This window comes from Miniopterus natalensis, chromosome X, assembly GCF_054644295.1.
Source record: "Miniopterus natalensis isolate mMinNat1 chromosome X, mMinNat1.hap1, whole genome shotgun sequence".
Taxonomy (NCBI): Eukaryota; Metazoa; Chordata; class Mammalia; order Chiroptera; family Miniopteridae; genus Miniopterus; species Miniopterus natalensis.
This window is the reverse complement of record NC_142103.1, coordinates 25,813,528-25,835,857: the sequence shown is the minus strand read 5'-3', so window position 1 is coordinate 25,835,857 and position 22,330 is coordinate 25,813,528. Positions and strand designations below refer to the sequence as shown.

At 33.5% G+C, this 22,330-nt stretch overlaps 1 protein-coding gene across 1 annotated transcript in view; it reads left to right on the top strand.

The window, feature by feature from the left end:
* Positions 1 to 21,616, top strand: part of RADX (RPA1 related single stranded DNA binding protein, X-linked) — a 52,287-nt gene extending 30,671 nt beyond the window's left edge. Inside the window, exons 11-14 of the mRNA XM_016206407.2 lie at positions 5,261 to 5,334; positions 14,355 to 14,645; positions 17,830 to 17,997; positions 20,276 to 21,616. Of these exons, the coding sequence (XP_016061893.2) occupies positions 5,261 to 5,334; positions 14,355 to 14,645; positions 17,830 to 17,997; positions 20,276 to 20,406 (664 nt within the window). The 3' untranslated portion in view covers positions 20,407 to 21,616. The remainder of the gene's footprint in view (positions 1 to 5,260; positions 5,335 to 14,354; positions 14,646 to 17,829; positions 17,998 to 20,275) is intronic.
* The last annotated feature ends 714 nt before the right edge of the window (positions 21,617 to 22,330 follow it).

The following is a 22,330-nucleotide window of genomic DNA, read 5'->3' as shown; positions in this document are numbered from 1 at the left end:
TTAGGGTTTTCTATGTACAATATCATGTCATCTGCAAATAATGACAGTTTTACTTCCTCCTTTCCAATTTGGATACCTTTTATGTTTTCTTCCTGTCTGATGGCTTTGGCAAGGACTTTCCAGTACTACGTTGAATAAGAGTGGTGAAAGTGGACACCCCTATCTTGTTCCTGTTTTTAATGGAAATGGATTTAGGTTTTGCCCATTGAATATGACATTGACTGTAGGTTTGTCATATATGGCCTTTATTATGTTGAGGGTTGATCCCTCTATTCCCATTTTGCTGACAGTTTTTATCAGAAATGGGTGCTGGATTTTGTTGAATGCTTTTTCTGCATCTATTGATATGATCATGATTTTTGCACTTCATTTTGTTTATGTGATATATCACATTTATTGATTTGTGGATGTTATACCAGCCTTGCATCCCCGGAATAAATCCCACTTGTGTGTGGTGTATGATCTTCTTAATGTATTGCTGGATCTTGTTTGGTAGTATTTTGTTGAGGATTTAGCATGTATGTTCATCAGGGATATTGGCCTGTAATTTTCTTTCTTTGTAGTGTCTTTATCTGGTTTTGGGATTAGGATGATGTTGGCCTCATAAAAAGAGTTTGGGAGTTTTCTCTCCTCTTAATTTTCTGACTCTTGATTACTGTCTTCATCTTCAGGAACTCCTATGATGCAAATATTGTTACAATTCATGTTGTCTCCCTTATACTGTCCTTGTGTTTTTTAATTGTTTTTTCTTTTTGGTTCTCTGATTGAATGTTTGTTTTTCTACCTTGCCTTCTAATTCACTGATCCAATCCTCAGCTTCCCCTAACCTGCTGTTGATTCCTTCCAATATATTTTTAATTCTACTATGTCATTCTTAATTTCCTTCATAGTTTCCATTTCTTTTCTCATGCTGTTGAGCATCCTTATGATCAGTATTCTGAATTCTGTATCTAAGAAATTGCTTATCTCCATTTCATTTAGTTCCTCTCTTGGAGAATTTTATTTTTCTTTCATTTAGGGTTTGTTTTCTGTCTCCCCATTTTGGCTCCTTATTTGGATTGTTTCTATGTATTAGGTAAATCTGCTAGGACTCCTAGTCTTTTGGATCGTCTCTAGTGCACACCAGTGTCAAATGCTATTTGTTACTGGCCCTGAGTACCCTGTTTGGAGCTCTCAGTGATCCACAGCTTGTGGCTCCCTCTGCTGGGGCTGGAGTGTTTGGAAAGGACTCAGCTGCACACCAAGTTCTGCTTTTCCAAGCCCTGGGTCCAAAAGCAAATCAGGCAAAGACTCAAAACACCCAGATGCTGATTGTTATTCACAGTCTTTTAATGAGTCTCAGGCTGTAGAAATTTCACATGATTGGATGAGAGGTTTTCCAACAGGGTGGGTAATTGCTCCCCCGCCAGGCAAAAGCTTCCTGAATAGTAAATATCTGCCTGAGGAAGATGTCCTCTGTAATATGGGTGAATGATGCAGCACAGGAGTCCGAACAGGTGCCCTCTGAGCACTATCTCCAGAGCTCACAACCTTAGATTCTCCTCACACTGCTTCATTCCACTCTGCCCCCCCTTCTCCTGGAGCCTAAGGTGAGTGGCTGCACATGAAACTTTGTGTGTTGGCCCTTTAAGACGGTGATTACAGTTCCACCTGTCTCTCCCTGGCAGACAGAAACCGTGCTGCTTTTCACAGGCAGATGTTATGTGGTCACCTTTCTCATTTCTGGTGCTCTTGGCTGGGAAGCCCAGCCTGGGGTTTAGACCCCAGAGTTCTCAGTGGGAGGCCACCACAGCTGAGATATCCCTCTGAACCTTCAGCTGCTGCCTGTGGGAGCCCAGCCAGACCTCTCACACTTCCACACTTCCTACCAGTCTGTATGTGGTCTCTACTTTAGGTCCTTGGTTATGAGGTTTCTCTCCAACTAGTCTTCAGTTGATTATTTGGGATGGTTTTTCTATATTTTATTTGTAATTTCAGTTTGGTCCTGGGAGACTGTCAGTGTAGCTTCCACTTAATCCACCACCATCTTCGAATCTCCTCTAAGGGTTTTTGAAGCTCTGAGTCAGAAACCAGGAACAAAGACCAGATATATTCTTTTTTATCTTGTTTGTTTTGCTCAATATTATATTTTTAATATTAATTCAAATTGCTGCATATAGCTACAGTTCATTCTTATTTTTGAAAATATATATATATTTTTTTTATTTTTTAGAGAGAGAGGAAAAGAGAGGAAGAGAGAGAGAGAAACATTGATGTGAGAGAGAAACATCAATCAGTTGCCTCTTGCATGAACCCCGATCAGGGATCAAACCCACAATCCGGGCATGTGCCCTCTCCAGGAATTGAACTGGCGATCTTTCAGTGCATGGAATGATGCTCAACCAACTGAGCCACACTGGCCAGGGCAATTTCATTCATTTTCGTTGCTTTGTAGTGTTCTTTATATGAATATACCACAATTAATTTATCCGTTTCACTATTGATGGATAAAAGATGGGTTCTTACAAATAGCTGTAAGAATAATGTAATATTTTCATGTACACAGTTGATATGTACAAGAGTTTCTCAAGGCTGTACTTAATTTTGATTTTCACTTTCCTTAGATGTCAAATTGTTTTTTGAAATAGGTTTGTTTTGAGGATCAAATTTGACAAGTAATGACCTTGTACACACTAAAGTATCAGATATTTTTTTTATTGTGCAACAGTTCCTAAGTTCAGTTATTCTGTTTTTCAGTTCTAGAAAGCCCATTTTGTTCTTTTTAAAATGTTCTCTTTTGAGACTCTGTATCTGTTTTGCCCATCTTTCCCTCTGTTTCTTGAACATATTAATCATTGTATTGTAAATCTTGGCCTGCTAACTCCAATGTCTGGATCATGTTTTGGTCTGCTTCTGTTGATAAATATAGTAAATGTGACCATTTAAGAGTTTGTATCAACCAACATTTTAATCCAAATAGTAGTAAACCATGATACTCTCTATTAGATAAAGTGTGTAAAAATCCATCAGCTCATTAAAAAGTTAGCAACAAGAAATAAAATACAATAAATAAGACATTAAAATTTCATTTCATCCTACTGATAATATTTACTCCATAAAGAAAGAAGGTGAACCATACCATGGTTAGATAAATCCTTAAAAATCATTTTTAGTGTTTCCTAAGCAGAAAGCACTGTAGGAAAGATTTTTAAATAATGGTTGTTTCCTGAAAAGCATTTGCTAATTTGAATTAGTGATCACAAAAATTTGTGCATTTTTATCATTATAAATTATTTCTAATGTGCTTATATTAGCAACTTCTCAAAAAAACTTTATATTCTTGTTCTTTTTGTACAGTGTCTTCTGCTTTTCTCAAACAGAAGGTACTGAAAATATTCTTTCAGTTATTTGTATAGAGCATTTCAATATATAAGGCAAGATTATTTACATTACTTCATTTGATGCTCAGTGTCCCTGTGAGGGAGGGACAGGATAATTATCTGTTTTGTAGATGAGGAATCTGAGATTCAGAAAGGATAAAATATGGGATTTATGCATGTGTGTATGTATATTAAGTATTTTTTACTTCTTTGCATGAAAGATACTTTATAAGACTAATAATATTAATTGTAATCCTGTTATAAAAATTATTAACCTATAATAGAATCTGTATGACTTTTATCTAAGGTCAATAAGTTAGTGCAAAGAGCAAGGTTACAGTACAACTTTTATCCTCTGACATAATTTTTATAATATTTTGCCACTACCCATCAGATGTGTTTTTATCTTCTCTTCTTTTAACCCTCTTATCCCTTCCTGTCCTCCATCTACACTTCTTATCTTTTCATTTTTATCTCTCTTTTTCCAATTTCCTCAGTTAGTACCCATAGATGTTTTGTACTCAACTTCTGTCATTTAACAACTTTAAGACATTTAAGTCATACAAACAAATGACTATATATTCCTAAAAATCTCCTAAGCAACTTTGGAAAATTCTGTATAATATCATCATGCTGTTAGAGCTAGGAAAACTATTTCTTCTAATTAATTCAGATAGAGAAATTACTTTTAATCACATGTATTAAAAAGTATATACGTGCTTTTGTAGGATTTCTAAATACATGTAACTTAACTATTTTTAGTTATTTACATTTCTCTCAGAATTGATGTTTTCAGTTTACTAATTTCTAGAAATATCATATTTCAATAATTGAAAAAATTAAAACTACAACTATAAAATATGTTTTTATGTGCTAGAGTTTTATAGTTAAATAGATGCATTCTTCCTTCATGAAAACAACTTATTTTTAGTTCATTAATAACATTATAAAAGAGCAATATTATGTGGCATTCTACAACATGACATTTCTGTTTTTTATGCTTTTAGTTTTGGAAATACAATAGAAAAATCTCATCACAGAAATATGTTAAAAACTCATAAGGTGGAAATCTTTCCTTATAAAAGCAGATTTTACCTCAGCTGCAAGATAAAATGCTTCCCTTTTCCTCCGTTCATCTCAGTTCAATAAATAGTGAGCAGATGATGTGTGGAGATACAAAAATAAATAAAATGAAGTATATACTTTTGTAACACTTAAAGCAGAACTTACAGGAGAATCAGGTGGAAGAGACAGACTTATGAACCTGTAATTTTAATACAGTATTATGAATGCTATGATAGAAGTTTATTCAGGGTGCTATGAGAGCATACATAAGGAGCAGTGAGCCTTGACTAGAGATCAAGCATAGCTTCTTATAGGAAATAATGCCTGAGTTAAATTTTGAAGGATGATAAGAATTTATCAAGCCAAGGAAAAGGGGCATAAGTTTGTTCCCAGCAGAAAGAAAAGCATGAAGACTTGAAGTAGCATGAGGATTTATAAAAAACTCTGGAATGAGATTAGAGAGTTAGACCAGATAATTTTCCAGAATATTTGAACAAAGCAAACATGAAAATAGTCCATGGAACTACTTTTTAAATTACTATCATATGAAGTATATATATCCATCTTTAGTTGATATTTAATAAAGTTGAATACTTCCTTTTGTGGAATATTCCTTAAAAGAATATTTAAATCTATTGCAGTATTTGAATTGTTATACAGTATATGAATATTTGTTAATTATTTGAATGTATTTCCCTCACATTTTTAAGGCATCATTTTAAGAAACCTACATAATTTCTAAATTTATTGAATTAGAATAAATTCTGAATGGCAACAATTTTTCCATTCAAGTGTCTTTTTATAACTATTGGTTATCCTCTTTTCGTCTTTTGTAGAGTTCCTGTATCTCAGCCAGAAACTTCTGAACAAACAAAAGGAAATAAACCAAACATATCAAGTAACTCCCAACGTATGTTGCTTTAATTATTATTATTAGTAGTATTAATGAAATCTTTATGGAACACTATTATCTAAAGGTTGTTGTTTGATTCTGCACTTTTGTGTCATGCCTGCCACTGGCATAATATAAGTATTCTAAAAAGATATAAAGCTAGTTATTTTTGTTCCTGGTTATCACTTATATTAGCATAGGTCCTTGTAAAAAATGCTGGTCCGGCCTGGCCAGTGTGGCTCAATGGTTGAGCATTGACTCATGCACCAAGAGGTTGCCGGTTCCATTCCTGGTCAGAGCACATGCCTGGGTCCCAGGTTTGATCCCCAGTAGGGGGTGTGCAGGAGGCAGTCCATTGATGTTTCTCTCTCATTGATGTTTCTATCTATTCTTCTCTCTCTAAAACCAATAAAAAAAAGTACTGGTCCAAAGTTAGAACAATATGGTGGTATCACCAAAGTGAAAGTAAATATAAACAAACTTACACTTATCAATTTGCTTTTTCAGTAGTCTATCGCTTCAAATGTACTATTTTTAATTATCAGAAGAATGATTAAATATAAAGTTTAATTTTAATTTGACAATAAATACAGGTAAAGCTTAAATTGTTATAGTTTCTTTCTTTGCTATTGGGTTGACTGTTTTGAATTTTGGGTTCATTGCTGAAATAATTTAATAAAGCAATTTAATCCTGGTAGGATATCCTTAGAGTGATTTGGGTTAAATCAGATTTTATATGGGGTCATCTCCCTGGTTTAGAGTTTTTATTGTTTTATGTCCTTCTTGTTTTTTGAGTTATTCTTTTTTCTTAATATTTCTATTTTTTTAAACTATGTTTTTATTGATTTCAGAGAGAGGAAGGGAGAAGGAGAGAGAGATATAAACATCAATGATGAGAGAGTCATTGATAGACTGCCTCCTGGACTCCCCCTGCTGGGGATAGAGCCTGAAAACCAGGCATGTGCCCCGACCAGAATTGAAGCATGACCTCCTGGTTCATGGGTTGATGCTCAACCACTGAGCCATGTCAGCAGGGCTTGAGTTATTCTTGTTTTGGGATTGACCTCTAGTCATTCTGGCAAATTAAGAATACACGAAAGAGCCCTGGCTCGTTTGGCTCAGTGGTTAGAGTGTCTTCCTGCAGACTGAACGGTCTCAGGTTCAGTTCCAGTCAAGGACATGTACCTTGGTTGCAGGCTTGATCCCTGGCCCCAGTCAGGGCATGTGCAGGAAGCAACCAATCAATGTGTCTCTAAGTACATCGATGTTCCTCTCTCTCTCTCTCTCCTTCTCTCCCTTCTACTATTTCTGAAAAGCAATGGAAAAAATATGAGTGAGGATTAAAAAAAAAGAAGAAAAATGCACAAAAGATATGTATAAGCAATGGACACAGACATCTGTGTGGTGATGGCCGGGGGATGAGGGGGCAGGGCAAGGGCTGAGTGGAGATGGGTAAAGATGAGGGGCAAGTGGGGGACATCTGTAATAGTGTCAACAATAAAAAAGAATGCACAAAAGTATCTGAAGTCTACACCTCACAAAAAAACATAGAAAATAAAGAGAAAATCATTATAATATAAATATATAACCAAGCTTCAAACAAGAATGAAAAATACCTATGTGCCAGAAGCAAAAGAATTTGAATTTAGTAGGCAGTAAGAACTAAAACTAAAACTGCTAATGGTAATTTCAGAACCAGATAAAGGCCTAAGTGATTATAGGCTGAAGTATAAGAACAACATGGAAAGGAAAGTCCAGACCACATGTGAAGTAGAACTAAAATAAAGTTGAAAGGTTGTGGATGCCAGGGAAATTATGCCCTTTAATGTGGGAGAGTATCAGAAAACTCCCTGTATCCCCTGGGAAATGGGTAGGAAAAATGTGAAATTCCAGGACTGTGCAGTATGGAAGTGTGGTCACAGTTCAAATGACTATGAAATGGTGAAGAAACTGAGCTAAAGAATTAACACTAATATTTGATCTGAAATCAGTGAAACCCTTAAAGTCTTGACCAAGGTGAGTGTGAAAATGTCTTAAAGGGAGGCTTCTTATAACCTATAGCATTTGGGACTCCTTTGGAAAAGGTCTATAGAAAATTAATTCATAGTTTAAATAATTACAGACTTCCCAACGAAATGGACTACTTTGAGACAATGTGATTAGATATTATATGTGGGAAATTTTGTACCTCAAAAACTAGATCAATCAGAAAGGGACTTTAAAATAAATGTGTTTAAAAGGTTAAATGAATAGAAATCATTAGTCAGAAAAAGATCAATATGAAAAAGAACTGGCATATTGGAAATCCCAGGACGACTGTATATGTAATGGGTTGAAGAGTAATTGCAGATAAAGAGAGAATTAATGCATTTAGAATACAGATGCACAGGAAATCATACCAGAGATTGGGAAGGTAAGAGAGAAGTTGAGAGACCTGGTGCATAGGGTGAGAAGGTCCAATTTATATCAAATAAAATTTCCTGGAGGACAGAAGATGGATAATCAGGAAAAAGCAATATTTGAAGAGGTACTTTTTCAAATTAAAGATACATATGAATCGTTAGATTGAAGGATCACAGTGAATCCTGAGCAGAAATATTAAATAAATCTATACCCTGACATATCATGGTGAACGTGAAGAGAATCAAAGATAGTAAGTATCTTTAAATCTCTCAGAAAGTGCATCATTTTTAAAAATATTTTTTTATTGATTTCAGAGATAGGAAGGGAGAGAGAGATAGAAACATCAATGATGAGAGTCATGGATGGGCTGCCTCCTCCACATCCCCTGATCAAGAATCAAACTGTGACCTCCAGGTTGACGGGTCAACACTCAACCACTGAGCCATGCCAGCTGGGCAGAAGTGCATGTTTTTTACAAATGAAATATAATTACATTGGAAGGTTTCTTATTGGCAATAATCAATGCGTTAGCCAGGGGTAGGGAACCTTTTCCTGCCAAGGGCAATTTGGATATTTATAACATCATTTGAGGGCCATACAAAATTATCAACTTAAAAATTAGCCTGCTATATTTGGTCAAACATTTAATTAACTCACCCCTAATGTGATGGCTGGAACTGCAGTTGCCTGGCAGGGCCAGACCAAGTGATTTTGCAGGCCACATATGGCCTGCAGGCCGTACATTCCTCACCCCTGCCTTAGACAGTAGAATAATGTCTTCGAAATGTTGAAAGGAAGTATTTTCCAATCTAGAATTCTATATTTAACTAAACAAACTGTAAGAATGAGGGTAAAATAAATATATTTTTATATATTCAGAAGCTGAGATTTTACTCATAGCCTCAATGAATTAGTTACTAAAGAATTCTGAAAGGAGGAAAATGAACCCAAAAAGAAGTAGCAGAATGCAAGAAGAAATGGTGAGCAAAGAATTTTGTAAAATATTGGTAAATATAAATAAACACAGGCAGTAAAATTAACAACTACAGTAATAAATAATTTCTTGGGATTTGAAACAAAGTAAAAGTCAAATAAAATTTAAAATAAAATGGGTGGGCTCTGACCAGCATGACTCAAAGGTTAGAGCGTCAGCCTGTGCACCAGAAGATTGAGGGTTAGATTCCCAGTCAAGGGGACGTACCTGGGTTGCAGGTTCAGTCGCCGTCTCCGGTTGGAGCTCATGTGGGAGGCAACCAATTGATGTGTCTCTCTCACATTGATGTTTCTCTCTTTCTCTCTCTCTCTCTCTCTCTGAAAATCAATGGAAAATATATCCTCCGGTGAGGATTAAAAATAATAATAATTAAAAAATAAAATGGGTGGGAAGATGAACTATAGACTTTGTAAATTTAAACATGAAAGTTAAAATTTTGAGGGCATGTTGAAAGAACAGGTATAGAAGGTATAACTTCCAAAGCAACACAGAAAAAAAGGAGAATTATGATAATTTGATCAGGACAGTAGAAGGCAGAAAAAAGGGCGGGGGAAGCAGAGGAAAAAAACATATTTAAAACACAAAATAACGTGACCAAACTAATTTCAAATACATTAACAATTTCAATAAATGTAAACACGTTAAACTTTCAAATATGAGTTTTAAAAATTAATCTAGTTATATGCTGCATGTAAAAGACATATTTAAACAAATTTATATAAAACACTTAAATATAAATGAATGGCAAAAGATATACCAGACATATACTAAACAAAGGAAAGGTAATGTAGCAATATTAATATGAGATAAAAATTTGCTATTTATGTAGAAGTTTTTTTAATGATTTTGCCCAAGCAATGTGGATAATTGCCTTTATATTTCATTTTTCTTTTTCTACATTTCTTTCTTGATTATTTACAATATAGAAAACATACTGATAATTTTTAGTTATTTGGGTCAAATATTAAAGAAACTGGTAATTAAATGGTCCTAATTATTTTAAAAACTCCTACAAAAATGTAAGGAGAGTGCATATTATCCCCATTCATGAGCAGAGACAATACCTTATTAAGTTAGTGTGCCAAGCCCCCAAATAGTATTTCCATTACAAGAAAGCTTCTCAGGAAGTAGCTGTTAAATGAAATTTATAGGTTCTTTCTACTTTATGAAGCTCTTTTGCATTCATTATTTTTTCTTTTTTTAAATTAAGGTATAATTGTCGCATAAAATTATATTAGTTTCAAGTGTACAACGTCATTTGATATTTGTATATATTGTCAAGTGAGCACCACAATAAATCTAGTTAACATCTGTCTCCATACATATTTACAATTTTTTTCTTGTGATAAGAAATTTTAAGATCTACCCTCTTTGTAACTTTCAAATATGCAATAGAATATTATTAATTATAGTCACCCTGTGTGCATTTCATCCCCATGACCTATTTTATGACTGGAAATTTGTATCCCTTTCACCTATTTTGCCCACTCCCCACCCCTCACCTATGGCATTCATTAATCTGTTCTTATATCTATGAACTCAGTTTCTTTTCTTTTCTTTTCTTTTCTTTTCTTTTCTTTTCTTTTCTTTTCTTTTCTTTTCTTTTCTTTTCTTTTCTTTTCTTTTTTCTCTTCTCTTCTCTTCTCTTCTCTTCTCTTCTCTTCTCTTCTCTTCTCTTCTCTTCTCTTCTCTTCTCTTCTCTTCTCTTCTCTTCTCTTCTCTTCTCTTTTCTTTTCTTTTCTTTTCTTTTCTTTTCTTTTCTTTTCTTTTTTTTTTAGATTCCACGTATAAGTGAGATCATAATGGCATTTTCTTTCTGTGCCTGATTTATTTCACTTAGCTTAATGCCCTCAAGGTCCGTCCATGTTTTGGGAAATGCAAAATTTCATTCTTTTTTATGATCACATTTTCATCATCCATTCTTCCATCAATGGACACTTAGGTTGTTTCCATGTCTTGGCTATTGCAAATAATGCTACCATACACATGGGGGTGCATATATCTTTTCAAGTTAGTGTTTTTGTTTTCTTTGGATTAACACCCAGAAGTGGATTTGATGGATCATACAGTAGTTCAGTTTTTAATTTTTTGAAGACCCTCCATGCTGTTTTCTATAGTGGCTGCACCAATTTACATTCCCACCAACAGTGCACAAGGATTCCCTTTTCTCCACGTTCTCACCAACACTTGTGATTTCTTGTCTTTTTTTATAATAGCTATTCTAAACATGAGGTGATATCTCATTGCGCTTTTTATATGCATTTCCTTCATGATTAGTGATACTGAGCATTTTTTCATGTACCTGTTAGCCATATGTATGCCTTCTTTGGAAAAAGATCTTCTGCCCATTTTAAAATCAGATTGTTTGGGGTTTTGGTTTGTTTGGTTTTTTTTTGCTATTAAGTTGAATGAGCTCTTTATATATTTTGGATGTTAAGCCCTCATGATTTCAATTATTTTCTCCTATTCAGTAGGTTGGTTTTTCAGCTTGTTGATGGTTTCCTTTTCTGTGCAGAAGCTTTTAGCTTTACATAGTCCCACTTGTTTACTATATTGCACTGTTAATGAATGAATTAGATTTGTATGTGTTAACATGGTTATTAATGTATTCCCAGTTATGTTTCATAATAGTTTTGGAAATTACTATCCAAAAGACACTCATTTGTGTGTGTGGTTTTATATTGCTGGGTCTTTTGAAAGCTACAAAGTTTAACATTTTATCATTTATATTTGATAACTTAAATAAGTAGATAAGACATACATTGAAAGTTAATAAACAATAACAGTGCTACTGAAATACAAGACATTACAGGTAGCCTCTCACACATAATTCTTTAAAAAGTCTGTTCTATACTTGGTTTTAATTATAGAACTGATCACTACTAACTGGAGTACACTGTTCTTTTCTAGCCTTATAGATCTTGTTCCAGGGTGGGGTCAGTGGAACCAAGACAGGAAGAGGAAAAGAAAATAATTCCTTTCCCTCCCCTATGCCTTCATACACCCTTACCTATAACTCTTATCTACATAATGAAATGCTCAGAGTAGATTTTATGAGGAAAAAAATCACCATTCCTACATGCATGCATTTATACTGTGTCCCTTTTTACCTCACAACCTAAATGTGATCTTCTCCTGAATACTTTCCTCATTAAACTATAAATCTGTTCTCACGAGAAAAAAGGGTAAAATGAATCATTGAAATAACAGTGAACAGCCTGGCCAGTGGTTGAGCATGGACCCATGCACCAAGAGGTCACTGGTTTGATTCCCAGTCAGGGCACATGCCCAGATAGTGGACTCGATCCCTGGTGGGGGTGTGCAGGAAGCAGCCAATCGATGTTTCTCTCTCAGAGATGTTTCTATCTCTCTATCCCTCTCCCTTCCTCTCTCTCTAAAATCAATAAAAACATATTTACAAAACAGTATGTTTCATATTGTAATTTTAGTAGTATTCAAACTAAAAATAAAAGAAATCTAGTTCATGATTTTCCACCTTTTAGAAAAACCTGAACTCTAGATGTATTTTGTCTGTTTCCTAATTATTACCTTTAAAATCTTGCTGTTGATAACCAGTTCCTGCTTACAAACATTTCTTGTATTAAATTTATACCTTTTTGTATTGATTATGAACATTTAATTGGTATAGGTAATTACAATCCCAAGTTACTAAATTAAAAAAAACAAAGTATGATATTTCAGAGGAATTTCTTATGTAAACATTTATACCTTGCCAGTTCTTAATATTAACACTGAAAAAATAAGCATAGAAAAATGTTCTGACTTATCCTACCAGAGTCAATCATAGGATTTTTTATAAGGTAAATGTAATTACTTAATTTTTAAAAATTGGAATAGCCTATAACATGTTCATTGCATGCTATATTTTCTAACAAGTCAATCATGAACACTCAATATAACTTGGATCATTGTCATAGCTACTTATCACTGCTCTAATTGTGTACTTTTTATTAGTTTGGGGAGGGGAGATTTATTTCTAGAAGGTAAAAAAGATTAAATCATTGCCCAATTCTCAGTGTAGTCCTATTAACTTGGAGCTTTTCTCTTGGCTTTGATTGATTCCTTTCCTTCTTATGTGTGATTAAATATTTTATTCTTTTTGTTGTCAAGCATTTTTATAGGAAGTTAAGTGTATTCATCAACTGAATTTTGAGTTTTAAAAAGTCTTTTGTAATATTACAGTATTTTAAATTCCTGGTAAGAAGTGCATGTTCAACCTCTTCATCTTTTCTTCCAATTTAGTCTGGTATTTTACTTTTAATAAATTTTTAGTAAGTCCCTTGCTAGGTTTAATAAACTGAAAAGTAGTCTGAGATAAGGAATAAAGTTGGGAAAGCAGCCCAGCCAGGCGTTGTTCAGCGGTTGAGAATCGACCTAGGATCCAGGAGATCGAGGTTCGATTCCCAATCAGGGCACATGTCCAGGTTGTACACTTGATCCCCAGTGGGGGGTGTGCAGGAGGCAGCCCATCAATGACTCTCTATCATTGATGTTTCTATCTCTCTCTCTCTCTTCCTCTCTCTGAAATCAATAAAGATTTTTTTTTTCTTTTTAAAGTTAGGAAAGCAGAAGTAGTATATTAACCAAACTGAAACCTTACTGTTGATGCTCCTTTCTGCCTCATCAAGGTTGTTGTGTATTTTTTTAATGCTAGGGTAATAATGAACAGCAAGCAGCCTGCAGGGAAGCAATTCAGCAGCCATGGTAAACTCTGAAACAAGAGTTGCTGTCAGTTTTCCTCAGCTAGCAGAATTGACAAATGAGAGTTTTGTTCCAAAATCTATTTTTTTTCTGATTCTACCATATATCTTCAGTTCTCAGGGTATATTACTCAATTAAAATATTATTTTACAAAATTTCTTAGCACAGTGTCTAGCATATAATAGGTGCTCAATAATTATTTGCTGATTGAATGAATGCCACAATGTGTAGGGGAGAAATTATATTCTGCCTTAGGAAACTAAATGTGTTAGATAAACTGTACATAAATGACAAATTAACTTGATGTTAGAGAACAATCCAGAATTGAAGCAGTCTTTCATCTCAATTTAGTTCCCTCTTTGTTTTCCATATGTCATTTATATATGAAAGGGGTATCATATAGATAAATGGTCCTTTCGAAGGAGAGTTATATCCAAGTAAAAGACTGTCTTGTATTTGTTCAGGCTACTTTTAGCAAAGGTGAACAAAATTTTGTTTTAAGCTTAAATTCTACCAATAGAGAGTAGTGGTCCCATCTCTAAAGGTTATTATTCTCATGAATTTGATTTACCTTGAGCTTCTCACTGAATATAAAAGGAATATATGTTTATTTAAGAGCATTCAGAAAATATAGAAAAAGTATAAAGAAGATAATTAACAAATCTCCATAAAGCTATTAACAGAGAAAACAATATTACTTTTTAATAGTTTAGAGTAAAAGTTTATTTTGAAAGTGAATTTAGTTTCCTCACTTTTGTAAGAATTATCTTTTGGATATTCAGTCTACATTTTTAGGTGGTTGTTTGATTTTTAAAGTTAATTAAACCATTCCTCATTAATCTGTCCTCTTTTGGTAGAGAATGTCTTGATTTGTTTAGTTTATAGGTTAATTGTGTCTTTCTCATTGTGTCTTTAACAGATAGAGAAAGTGCAAGCACTAGTATTAAATGGAAAGCCAGAAAAACTCTAGCTCATAGGTGGGAAAGTCAGCTGTGGAGAGAGAAAAAGTTTGGCTTAAGAGATCACCTGCGTTACAGCTGTGTTTATCCTGAAAGTATTCCACGGAAATTTATTTCCGAACACAAAAATTTTCTTGTTCAGCAGTATAATTCTCAGCCTGCAAAATACATACCACCAGAAGAAAGGCTCCCAAAACTTAGTGATTTTAAGAGTGCCCGAAGCATTGGACATTTTGAAATAACCATCCTAGGTAAGTCAACTGTTTTCCCCTTTGTATATTATTCATTTAACATATTTTAAATATAGATGATAGTATTTTGCTTCAAAAAATGAAGAGCCCTCACAAAAAAATTAAGCCCAAGGAGAGCTCCTGTTTGGTTCAAACCAAAGGAATGGAGCACTAATTCTGGAATACATTAAGCTCAAACTGTGGGCTTTTAAACATTAGCAAGTCTTTGGAAAGTATTTGGGGAAAGAAGATTGAGAATCTAGGCAACTTTCCTCATCCCAACTATCTTACTACTTCTAAAACTGATTCTGTTCTCCATTAGCCACCACTTTCTTGCCCATATTCTCTGTCTCTTTCTCAGAGCATCTGAACCATTGAAAGGTAAAATGTAGGTTAAAGAGAAAAGGGTACTAATCAAGAGAAGTTCCTATAAACAGAGGTCTGTTCAGCCCCTAAAGAAAATAAAATTCTCAAGTAACTCAGGTTGAACAGAAAGAAGCTACTGAATAAACTTCCCATGTCTGATAAGGGAAATAAACTGATTTCCTCAGGTTGTTTAAAATGGAGAAGTAGCTACAGAGTTTATAGAAATGTAAAGGAGTCAACACATTTTTAATCTTATTTTTAAGTTTGTTTTTAATGAGTGAGAATGTACACAAAAAATAATTCTAATGTAAAATCTTAGTTAAAAATGAGCTAATCTCAAAGTCAAGGAAAACATTTGATTTGTACTTGGGTTTTAAAGGAAGGTCTTGTTATCTTAAAATGAAATGATGAGAAAAAAATCATTGGTAAATGAACTTAATGCCTGAAAGAAAATGCAGTTCATAGATTTTTACATCTAGACTACTCTGATGAATTACCTTGACCTTTATCAAGATTCCTTTCCCCTTTGCTCTCCCCCACTCCCACTTCCCTACATTCTTACACATAAATATGTACATACATGTGATTGTGTACATGTGTATAATCTATGAAAATTGTGAATTTCCACTCTGTTAGACAGTCTTATACCTAAGTTTCAAATGCTTCTTTTCACTATACTGCATTACTTGGTCTCTTTGGGTAGTTTATCAATCTTAGTTTTATATCTAGGAAACAAATATTACAGCAACAATTTTCCATATATCACAAAAAGTAACTATGGAAATAATGAGTTCATCTGGAAACACAGAAATTTAATATTTTTCTTCTTTTTAACATGTTACTCATCTATTAAACATATCAGCTGTCTTACAAGTAATTGTAAACCTTTGTGGCTTTTGCTATGCACCACATAAAAGCGAGAATCAAAGGTAAAGAAGACAAATTTATCATTCTGCCCAACCAGCTCTAATCCATATTAGAATTATTCTGTTTTGTATCTTGCCTGTTTTCAAGGACTTAAGATGGTTAACAGGGATAAAAGCCAGTGGAAAATAAACCATGTATGAATAAAACAAAACAACATTTAAAAGGATACATAACAAGTGGGTATTACTAGGTACTTGCAAATAACCAAAATTCTACTGTTTGGTAGCAATTTTATGTCTGCTTTCTGGCAAGAAGGGAGAAAGGGGATTTTTCCTGATGAAATATTTTAGAGTTAAAAGAAATTTGGATATCTTCTAGTCCTACTTCCTGGCTAGGTTGAAGCCAGGCCAGGCCACAGAAATTATGTCTCCTTCGTCTCTAAACCTATTTCTATTACAGAGAAAACAAACAGTCATATATAGGAACCCTATTTATTTGCCTAACAAAACTCTGAATTCTAGTATTAACCAAAGAACTTATGACAAATATTATTAATAATATAGAATCTAAATCACCTTATTTTACAACTCAAAGTAGTATCAATGAAATGCTGATAATAAAGCTACGTTCTTGAAAATATCAGGATTTCCAACTTAGGATATTTTCTCATTTCTAAAACATTCTTTCTTTCACATTTGCAAGTTGGAATGCATCTTATGGTCAATGAGTACATTTAATGCAATGTTTACTTTTTATTTAAAATGCTTATTAAATTGATGGTATATCTGAGAGTTAAATTTCATCTTAGAATCAAGGAAATAAGATACCAGAATGTGCACATTCACATCAGTTTTGCAGCATTGCTAAGATTCATGAGGTAGCTACACTAGTTATAATACTGAGTTGGAATCCTCAGTAAATTCTAGATATCATGACTATTTTAGTTTATGAATACCAAATTTTAGTAATTCCTAAAAATCTTTAAGTAGCCCTTAGTCCTATGTTACATTAAGCTGTGGAATTTTGTATCATTTGCCCATAAAAGGCAAATAATGGACTTGCATTTCTGGATTAGTTTACAGTTCAACAGGAAGGACTTCGTTTACACATCATTGGACCATACTCAGTACTTAAGAATCACTGTAAAGATGAATAGGAGAGATATTAAGGTCATAGAATCTATAGGACTCTGTAACCAATATCAGGGAAAAATAAAGGGAGGAGTTACAGATAGCTCCCAGCATTTCTGGTTTGGGTGACTAGGTAGAATTCACAATTTTAGAGCTTTGCTCTGTGTGTTTACTCTTGCTTCTGCCACAATGGGCTCCTTACTCTGGTCTATAATTTTGGCTATTCCCTGCCCTGCCTGAAATATCCTCCTATTTACTTAAGTACTATTCATCCTTCAGCACAAACCCTTGCCTCTAGGAAGTCTTTTGTCTACCCTAGCTGACATTGACCCACGTAAAGAGATGACAGCAATAGGTCAGGATTCATTTTAGTTGGTCCTCTATAGCCCCTTTTCTACTGCAGCCTCATAACCCTAAGAGTAAGTTATCGACACTTGTATATTTGAGGGCAGATAGGACCTAGTTACTACCATACATACCATACCATATATCCTTAAGTCCAAATGGCAATAAGGGAACCAATAGTTTTCTCATGAATGGCAAAAAAATGTGACTAGGCTGTCCTCTGGGTATTAAGATTTCAACCTTTCCTCAGTAGGGAAAATTTTTTAGATTGTTATTCCCAGTAGTGGTGAGATTGCACTGAAGTGTCTCCTCTTTCAACCAATAGCATGTATTCAAAAATGTTTACACAGCTAAGGGTTTAGTCCACAGTTTTCAAACTGTCTTTTACAGGTGTTAAGCTGTTTGGCATATGTTAGGATAAAACCAGTAAACTTGGCCTCATTAGCACCATATACTAACCTACTAAACTTTAATAAAGTGTGATTTTTCTTTAACAGGTCTGAACCATGAGAGAGCAATTGATGTTGCATTTCTACCCATGTATTGTCCAGAAGATATCCAAACATCTCAAATAGATACATTATTAACCTGCATGAATTACAGCTGTGTGTATCCACAGGCAGTAACTGACTCTGAGAGGATGCCAGGTCCAAGAGGACTTCCAGGTAAGACCATCTCGTTGTTTTCATTCAGAAAATTAAATTAATTAATACTGTAAACAGCCATAATGTTTTGTAGAATTGTGCATCTGAAACCTGTATAATTTTATTAATTAGTGTCACCCCAATAAATTCAATAAAAAAGGGAAAAAATATTGTAAACAGCCCTAACCTAAAATATTATATAAATAGTTATAGCCTTAATACTTAATATAGTTTAAAGAGTTATTTGATAAATGTACCACAAGACTTATAAGTGAAAAAATATTTTTAAATAAAATTGAATGGATTTCTGGTTTTTGTTCCAGGCAGGCATTAAGAATGTTCTTTTATAATGCAATTCTGAATATAAATATTATTGGACCTAAGTAGTATGCACATGGAGCAGTATAAATTCTAATCTTCTCTCCTTTTAACTCAGGGGAGACAATTTATCCTTTCACCTTATAATTGCCTGAAATTTTAATACCTCCATAGTATAGCATAGTACAATTGTTTTCTCTTATAAATGTTTAATTATTCAAGTGCTATGAAATAAACTCCTTGAAGAGTGCTAGGAGTGAATATAATCCCAATAGTGAAACCTTTCAACCAACTAATTGTTTAGGCTACTACATAATATGCCAAACTTATTTCTATATAACAAAATTATTTATATATACCTATAAAATTATGTGTCCATAATTACCTCATTCACTTTCTGTTGCCATTTCTATTTCCTAAGCATGTGGTAAAGTTTTTAGCAGGTTTCATTGAGCTTCTAAGGATATTAGGTTTAAAAGATCTTTTAAGAAATTCTTTATTGTCTCAGGATTTTGTGGTGGGTCTTTCTTTGCTGATGAAACTCTTGAGTGTATGTTGTTTTTAAACAAGTCTTATGAGCTGTGTCTGATGATTAAGTAACTTTTTTTGGTATTAATGATTACTGAAAACTGAACATGAATAGCTAATTTTATATGATGAGGTTTTTTATTTTTCCCACAGTCTATTTTAGAGATGATTATTAGTTGACTTGCAGTATTACTTCCTACATTTCAGCTCCTTAGACTTCCAAAAATTCCAGATTCCTTAATTACTGCCTAATATGTACTTTAAATATTTGTACACTTATTTTCTCACTTCATACATGTTCATTTCTGTTACATTTCTTCTGCTATATGTATATGTTATTGAAGTAAAATATCAAGGCAAAATTTTCAGCTACCTACTAGTTTCTAGTGCCAGTATTCTTCCAACAGTCACTAACATTGTCACATGAAAATAGCTGGTTATTATTTGGGAGATGGAGGGCAAAAATCACTAGAGGAGAAAAGTGATGTGGTAATCAAAAGCAAGGTGATTTATTTTGTGTTTCTCATCACATAACATTATTGATAATATGCCCTGGCCAGTGGTTCAGTTGGTTGGAGCATCATCTCGTACACTGAAAGGTTTTGGGTTTGATTCCCAGTCAGGGCTCATACCTAGGTTGAGGGTTCCATCCCCAGTTGGGGTGCATTCAGGAGGCAATCAATCAATGTATCTCTCTCACATCGATCTTTCTCTCTTTCTCTCTTTCTTCCTTTTTCTCTCAAATCAATAAAAACATATCCTCGGGTAAGGATTTTTAAAAAACAATATTAATAACATAGTGTCAATTTAGCTCTGTGCCAAGCACTGTGCCTAAACATTTTTATAACTTATGAATAGCCTTAATAATAAGAACCCTGCAATGTGAACATTATTATCCCCTATTTAAAGATGATTAGATTGAAAATCAGATTTACTAGCATGGGTAACAGCTAGGATTTGAACCCAGATCTGTCTGATTTAATTTTTCATTCCTTCCATGATTCCAAAGTAAAAGGTCCACTTGAAAAGTAAAACTAGTCTCCCCGAAAGGTAAAAATAGGTACAGAAAAATATAATGCAGTGGCTTATAGCATAACATTGGTGTCATCTTTTAAACATTTTTTATGAACTAGTTTCTTTTTATTGTCTTGAAAATATGCAGATTTACTTTGCTCCACTACAAAAATTAAAAAATAAAAATAACTAAATGTGGCTTTGAAGTACCAGCACATATCTTGACATTACTGGTAGCATCTGTTTGATATATTCACTGTTATCTGCAGAAGTTACTGTAACATAACTTTGATGAATGTGTGTGATGAATTGGAGGGAAGATGGAGAAGATGAAGGACAGTGTTAACATTATAAGAAAAAAACATCAGCTTACATGATATTAAATAAAAGTAAATATTTAACTATTTTACAATACTTACCATCTGCTTTTTACTTTTAGGTGATATTATAAGAGCAGTAACTGAACTGGATAGAGTGCACATTGTCTGTATCTTGGATATCTGTAATTTGGGTAACAACAAAGTAGAAGTCTATTTGCATAAAGTTTATAAACCAAATAATGCTTCTTAAAAATTGGCAAATGGAATTATTATGGGTTATTAAAGAGGGCACTGCTTTAAAGATATTGTCATTTTGTTGGTAATTTTGATAACTTTTTCTGCAATAATATTACATAAGCTCTCAAGTTATTAAGTGGTTTAATGTTTGTCTTGTATTTGGAGCTAACAGATTTCATTTATGTTCACTGTCTTATTTGTGAAGTGTACGTTTGTTCTAAAACCTCAGCATAAGGCATCTTGACTTTAGAAAAATAACTTCTCATGGACATTTAAATTCCTCCCACTTTTATCCACCTATAATGGGAAACTTTGAGTTACTAATTAGAAGATTAAATGTTTCTAAAATGGTAAACCTGCATTTGTTACAATCAGAGTAGTTTCTATCATTTTCAAAAGCACACAAGAATTATTATAGTCTAGTTGCCCCAATCTTTAGTTCGGTCAGATATATAGTGTGCATGAATTAAACTGTCTTAAGGTTTTCCACTCTTATTGTGACTTCATATCCTTTGAATTTCTAAATGTTTAACCAGTCTGTGATCTTAAAGCCAGAGGTTACAGTAAGTCTAGGTTCTTGCTGTATTCATTTGTCATTTTGGCACATGTAATGTGAGTTTAAACAGTTAAATTTTTATCTTATATTAACATTTTAAGTGTTCATATTGAAAATATAAAAGAGTAACTAAGGGAATTGATTTTATTCTGTTGTCTATTATACTTCATTTGAACTGTAAATGGCCTTCCACATTTGCAAGGCCCTATGGTTTACATCTATGTGGTTGGCATCTTTGAGCATCTATGACCAACACATGAGTTAAAAATTATTGTCAAGATGAATCTGATTATAGTTAAGCTATGAACTTGTGGGGTTTCATTCTAGCCTTATGGTTCTATGACTTCATATGCTGTGCATTAAAAATGTTTTGGGCAGCTCACGAACTTAAAAGACATGCTGCAGTTTGTTCATAAATGTGTTCAGTCTTTTGTTCTTTATAATTGTGTTTAAATGTTAATTAAAATTGTGAATCCTTCTTGTGTTAAAATTTGGGTATATCATTAAAGAAGTTAAAATACAATAAGATTTTTGCTCACCCATCTCATTTTGAATAGATTTGATGTCTGTCTTCCATATTTTTGGCCATGAGAGACGTACATGTACTTGTTAAATATGATTTTTCCAAGTGGATTGAAGATTGTTGTTTTGTCAAACAAAATTTGTGTTTTTGTATTTAGCTTTAATAAACTTTATAAGGCAATTCAATTTTAGTGTCAAATAAATGTTGGGGAAGGGAAAAATAATACTTAAGTAGCTATTGACTAAAACCTCAGGCTGAGATTTCAAAACTAAACATTTTAACAGGTATAATTTCTGTTCTCATATTGAATGAGAAATATGAACTTTTTTTTTAATTTAGAATTTTTAAAAACAAATTCCCTAAAAATTTATTTTATATTCTAGTAATATTTCTATCCAGATTTGGAGTTAAACATCTGTGTCATTATTTTTGGATGTTGCAAAATTGGATCACTGCTGTGGAAGTTTCCTAAGAAAAATATCAAACTACCCACAGAAGAAATTATCTTCAAGTGACAATATGTGTTCATTAGTTCCAAAGCCAACACAAATATACTATTGTGATGTCACATTCATATTAATAAACCAATTAGTAAATTATGAAATATTACATAATCTATCAGAGGACCATAGTCTCTCATTGAAGGTTCTAATTTTATATTGCACATATGATATACACATTGAAATCCTTTGGTAAACTATTAAAAGAAAAACCTGGATAGGTGGGAAGATGGTGGCCAAATAAGCATACCTTTCTTGTACCTCCTCCCAGGGCCAGACTGGAAATACAACTAAATTGGGGAACATTCACCCTTAATGACCTACTGAGGTCGAGCTGAAGAAGAGACCTATGTTAAGG